Source organism: Fukomys damarensis, unplaced genomic scaffold (genome assembly GCF_012274545.1).
Source record: "Fukomys damarensis isolate Sample0158 unplaced genomic scaffold, DMR_v1.0_HiC HiC_scaffold_34, whole genome shotgun sequence".
Classification (NCBI taxonomy): domain Eukaryota; kingdom Metazoa; phylum Chordata; class Mammalia; order Rodentia; family Bathyergidae; genus Fukomys; species Fukomys damarensis.
In genome coordinates this window covers 19092385-19098384 of record NW_022900946.1, presented here as the reverse complement: position 1 = coordinate 19098384, position 6000 = coordinate 19092385, and the positions used below count along the sequence as shown (strand labels likewise).

Sequence of the window (6000 nt, the reverse complement as noted above, 5' to 3'; positions counted from 1 at the left end):
CTTGGTGCTCTCCTGCCTTCAGGGAGGAAGCAGGTCGGGGATCTGGCACGGTGGAGAAGGCAAGGGTAGCCAAAGGCGCCTGAGGTGGGTCTGGAGAGGGAGAGGCAGGTGCATCCCTCCGTCTCCCCCAGGGAGATGCCTGCGTCTGCTTCCCACTGGCCCCGAGATGGGGCCGGAATCCAGGCTGGCACCTGGAGACCTTGGCATACTGCCCTCCCCAGCAGGGTACTCAGTGCACAGCAGGGCAGCATGCCGCCTGTCTGCCTGTCCAGAAGGGCCCGCCCAGCTGGGCCAGAGGGTGGCCGGGAAGCAGTGGTTGCAGGGAGCTGCCCAACCCTGCCCCAGGGCCTGGGAAGCTGGAAAGGATACTGGGAGGAGCCCTGGGCCCCCAGCCATCACAGCCCAGGATCTTGGCTTTGGAGGGAATGCTTGACATCAAGGGGACAGCCAGGCTGGCTGGGGACCTGGCCAAGGCCTGGCGTCCTGCGGGTCTTGGTCTGGGCAGAGCCCGATCTGTGGTCCTCAGAGTCTGGCACCCTGAGTTGTCTGTCAGCAGCCATCCTGCTGTTCTGGCATTCTGGAGGGAAGATACGGCAGGCAGCCCAGAGACCTTGTGCTCTAGAGGGCTTCCCAAAGCACCCAGGCTTGAGGAATTAGAAAGTGGCCCCTTCAGTCTGCTCACTCATCCACCCCTTCCCAGGCCCCACTGCGGTGCCACAGTACCACAGCTGTCCCAGCCCAGCCCACACATCCCACCCGGGTGACCTCGAAACCCTCCCTCTCTGCTCCTTTTCCCCTCTGGGACCGGGCTGGGCCTCCCAGCTGGCCCTAACCCACTCTGGAGGAGGGGCTGCACCTGGGAGCCCCATTTCTCAACCCATTTCTAGCTCTACTTGACCCTCCTTGAAGCCAGCCAAGCAGGAGACAGTGTCAGGGGGTTGGGCTGTTGGTTTTTTTGGGATGGAGACCCCAAGCAGCCTTGTTTTCCTTGGCTTTTCCCCTCCCCCTCCTTTCCGGAGGAGCTGCCGTTAGCGCTGACCCCTTATGCTTGCCTGCCCTTCCCTGTCTGTGACCTTTAACCTTTGGTGTTAAATCCCTCCAGCTGGGGCTCTTTGGCCCCTGAGTGACCCTGGTCCAGGTTCCCTGGGGGACCTGCCTGTCCCTGGCTCTCTTTTCGGGACACCTGCCAGCCCCTCCCTCACTGATAGGGAGGGGGTATCCTGGGAAGCCAGACAGTGAGTCACCTCCATTCCAGGCATCACTTCTTTTGGGGTCAGTGGCTTTAGGGATTTGCTGGAGCCAGGCCACAGCCTGTAGGGTGAATAGGAAAAGCCTCTGGCTTGGGAGGCTGATGTCCTGGGTTCGAATCTTGGTGCCAGTTCCAATGGCCAGCCTCCTCTCTCGTGGTCTCAGTGTCCATCTATAAAACCAAGGGGTCAGACAAGGTGAGCTTCCTGAGCTCCAGAATCCAGGAGACTATTGGGCAGCGGGTGGGAGAAGACGAGAGGGTAAATCTAACAACAGCCAACTTTCAATTATCTGTGGGTGGAGCTAGTATGAATAACTGGATGCCATAGACATCTCAAAACCTCATTTTAAACAATCATGTGAACTGAGTCCCCCCAAGCTTTTGTTTCTAAAAAGCCCAGCTGTGAACTGGTAGCCACAGCCATTTTTTCTGCCCAGGCTCCCTTTGCAGGAAGCAGGAGTGGGGGGCTGGAGGGTAAACTGGTCTCCTTGAAGAGGAAGGTCGGCTAAGCCTCCTCTTCGGGCCAGGAGGGAGGCTAGACCCCATTTCAGAGGCCCCAGGATTCCTTCCACCATCTGCTGGCTTGGCCATGGCCCCAGGCAGTGGGAGGGTCTTTTGGCTACCTGATCCTCAGAGGGTCTGAGCTGTGGTGTGGAGACAGGAATGTGTTTTCCCCAAATTTTCCCTTGTGCATTTCCACATACCCACTGGACTTGCCTGGAATCTGAATTTTCTACTTGGGTGAGGGAGTACAACCAGTGCTAAACAGTTTGGGGCAATCCCGGGGTGAGGGAGGTGGGCAGCAGCTGACTGGGGGACCAGATGTTGAGGCTGGGGCAGGCCTGCTCTTTGGGAGGCCTGCTGGGGTTGTGGGGGCTGCTGTTCCTGACCTGCCCCTCCAGCTCCACATGCCTCTGCAGCTTCCTGTATCCAGGGAAGGCTAAGGAGGCCCCTTGTCCAAGTGGGAAATTCGGATTCCAGAGAAGCCCTGAGTTGGGTGGAAACAGGTGGCACTGGGCACCAACTTTTCCAAGGCTGCAGGAAGCTCTCTTGAATCCCTTCTTAGGGTATGGTTTTGTATTTCACAGCAGATGACTGAAGTCAGAGGTACCTCAAAGGTACTGGGGGTTCCTCCCTTTGTCCACCTAAGCACCTCAGGAGTGGGGGTGTCTCTGGGACCAGCTAGAGAAAAAGAGCTTCCCATATCTGTCTAGTTATCTCCTCTCGCGGGGCTGTGAAAGGTCCCCAGAGAGGAGCTGAGGCTCTGTGCCTGGGGGTTTACCTACTGGAGGACACCAGGGCCAGTTGGCGGGGTGGCATACCTGTCGCTGCGCTAGCCTGCTGCCAGCCATGGGTGTGGATACTACAACCCGAGCAAAGCTCCTGGGACACAGCTGCTAATCCAGTGCTGCTGCCTGTGTGGCCCTATCCTGGGGTGGGGACTGGGCATTTTCATCAAGCACCTGAACAAACTGATGGGCTAGAGATCGGCCACTGCTTTGACCCCAGGAACAGGAAAGGCCCTGGTGGTGCTGGCAGTGTGGGCATCTTCTGTAGGGGCAGTCTGGGCTGATCCTGGTTTTTCTCCTGACTCCAACTTAGCCACACAAGTCCTTGCTGTCTCTAGCAAACAAAAATCCAGCCTTTGGTCTGCAGAGAGGCGAGGGCAGTGAAATAGGTTTGGGGGTAGTGCTGGGTGACTCCTTTTAAGGACCCTTGAAAAAAGCCCAACCAGCACAAATGCCTTCCGCTGGCCTGGTGAACTTTGTAGGAACCTGCATCCCTCATCTGAAACTGTTGGGTTAATCTTCTGTGAGAGACAACATTTATCCTTACTTGACAGATGTGGAAACTGAGGCTCAGGGTGGAGAAGGGCACATGGACAAATGGGTAACGGTCCTTTATGGCTGGGGGGCCGGGCACTTAAGTTTCCCAGCCTGGGAGTCGTGGGGTATGCTTTGACTGGTAGCTAGATCTGGCCAAGAAGCAGCTGTGTGTCCTAGGGCCCCAAGCCCATCCTTTCCCTGGAGCTCTCCCCGCACCCCGCCCCAGTTCCAGTCCTCCCTGGAGGATGTGAGGTAGAAGTTGAAGCCTGGACTTCCTCTCCAGGCCTGCTCTGGGTCTCAGGGATCTTCACAAGATAAGGGTTTCCAGGAGCCTCCTTCACAGCGGTCCTGAGGGAATTCAGAGGTCCATCCTGGAGGACCTTTCTTTTGCTGTCCCAGCTGAGACACCTCCTTTTAAGCTCCCCAGGCTGGGCAGGTGCAGAGGCCTTGGCTCTGGCCTTCTACTCCTGGTCCTTCAGAAAGGGTGGAGGCTTTAACTGGTGGCCAGGATGGGAGGAGCCTGTGAGGCACAGATAGGGGAAGTGATTCTGGGTGAGGAATGGGGCTTCCCATCTGCTCCAGATGCTCTTGTGGTGGGTGGGCAGAAGGGGCTGAGGATCTTCCAGGACTGGGGGCATGTAGCATGGGCTTCCTTCTCTTCTTTGTCTTTGCTGCCTGAGAGGCAGGTAGGGCCCACCATGGGGAGGGGCCCAGCCTGTGAGTGTGACATGCACTTGCACACATACTCCAGCCTTGGCAGATGGCTGCTGGGGAGGGGGCTCAAATCCAGCCCCTGGTCCCCTCCTCTAGACATGACCAAGGACGGGCGGGAAGCTGGTCTAGGCCCCAGGAGACAGCTGAACCGACTGAGTCAGCCTGTGGCTGGGCGCCTCCAAGAAAACAGTTCTGCCTGCCAGACAGGGTCTCCACAAGGGTACCATGTGCACATAGATTGGCACCCTGGCCATACAGAGACAGGCTGTTGGAGATTGCCGGGGGGAAGCTGAGTTTCTGAGAAATTGGGGGGCATGGGTCACATGGGGTCAGGAAAAGAAAGAATGCAACTAGGGTGTAGAGTTGTCTAGTTCTACCCCTGGAATACCAGCTCTGCCTGGAATATTCCTCACTTCCACTCCTCTTCCTGTCCAGTTCAAGGGCTGGGCATAGGGCAGATTCATCTGAAGGAATCTTCTCTTCCTTGCCCTCATTGTCACCCTGGGTCTGGCTGGCAGGTCCTTGCCTGGGCTAGTTCTTCCCAGAGCCACACCCTACACTTGAAGGCACACTGACCACAACTGGGATGTCCCCTCTCCCCATGGCTATAGATTCTTCTGTCATCCTTCTACTTCAGAAGTTTCTCCCAGCCCAGGACTGCAGGTTGTCTACCCTAACAGTCCTACTCTCCCGCTATGTGAGGCCATGCTCCATGGGTACCCACTGGTCACCCTACTTGGTCCTGTGGACCCTAGACTCTCAGGCCCTAAAGCAGGCTAGGCCTGGCAAGACCCTGCCCAGTGTTACCCAGTTTGATCCCCGGTACCAAAAAAAAAGAAAGAAAACGGAGTAAGCATGGGTTTGGAGGCTGCTTCAGCTCCTAGATTTGCTTTGTTGCCCAGAGTGGGTGAGCAGGGGCTGACAAGGGTGGCCCAGAAGAAGGGTGTAGGGTGGTAGCCAGAGGTGCTGTGGTGCCCTGGTAGTGCCTAGTCTTGCCTAGCTGACTGGGGCTCTGTGCCAGGGCTGGGTGGGAGTGTCAGGAGATGAAGCTGGGCCCTTCCAGGCATCCCAAATGACCAAGAAAATCCACATTGTGCCCTCCACCCTCAATCTATACCCGGGTCCCTTGTCTCAGACAGGAGGAAGAGACATCTCTGCCAAGGGAGGAGGTCCTGCTTCTAACCTTGACCTTGGGAAATCATTCTTTAGGCCTCAAGCCCCTACACCATCACTACCCACCACCTTATCTGGGTGGTGGAGACAAGAAATGAATTAACGCATTCATTCAGCAAATGTTCACCGAAGACGAAGTGTTTAGAAGTTAAAGAGCAGGCGTGACATGCTATGTAAAAGGGAGTAGTTAGGATGTTCTAATTCCATTTCCACTCTAGGCCAGCCCCATCCTAGGACCTCGGTCCACCTCAAGTTGGGTTGGCCAGCTGACCCCGGGTCCCAAGGACTTCATTCACAACCCTGCCCAGTTTACTCTGATTGGAGGGATGAGCTGGGCCAGGGACTGTGGGAAATGGGTCAGTGGTCAGCTGGTATGGTCTTCTCTCTTCCTTTTCTGTATCTTGCATCCATGTGGCGGGGGGCGGGGGGTACAGGGAGTTGGACCCAGAGCCTTTGCATTATGCTACATCCCTAGCCCTTTAGAAATTTTTTTTTTTTTTTTTTTTTTTTTTTTTTTTTTTTTTTTTTTTTTTTTTTTTTTTTTTTTTTTTTTTTTTTTTTTTTTTTTTTTTGGAAGCAGATCTCACTGTTGCTAATTTGTCCAGTGTGGGCTCAAAGTTTTGATCCTCTTGCTCCCGCTTCCCAGAGTGCTGCTGTTACAGGTGTAGGATTTTCTCTTTTTCATTCACAATGGGCTTGGAGCTTCCCAGAGTCCTAAAAGTACCCCTGCCCACTCCAGACCCCCTTTTTGGAAGGCAGCTTCAAATGCCAGGTGCAGGGGAGAGACTATACGGAGGCTAATGGTCAGGAAATAGTGCACAGGACACTGTGCAAGGGCCAAGCTTAGTAGGGACTTGGACTCACAGTAGGTATAGCAGGCATCACAGCCACTGTTGGGGAAGACAACCTGCCTTCAGCCTTGGGGATGGAGGCAGGTCCTCTTTCAGCAGGCTTTTGGGCACCTGGAGGAATAGCCTATGAAGAGCTGCAAGAAGATGGGCCGGGAAAGACTTGGTGGACGAGGGGGTTGGAGGAGAA

The 6000-nt window shown here is 55.5% G+C and overlaps 1 protein-coding gene across 2 annotated transcripts in view; it reads right to left on the bottom strand.

Moving 5' to 3' along the window:
• Window positions 1-1248: 1248 nt before the first annotated feature.
• LOC104876175 (coronin-7) overlaps window positions 1249-6000 on the bottom strand; it is a 93960-nt gene continuing 89208 nt past the window's right edge. The window contains exon 31 of one of the 2 annotated variants that reach the window (XM_010644082.3): window positions 1249-1420. In XM_010644082.3, the coding sequence (XP_010642384.1) occupies window positions 1283-1420 (138 nt within the window). In that variant the 3' untranslated portion in view covers window positions 1249-1282. The remainder of the gene's footprint in view (window positions 1421-6000) is intronic. The other variant, XM_010644086.2, reaches the window with a different exon arrangement.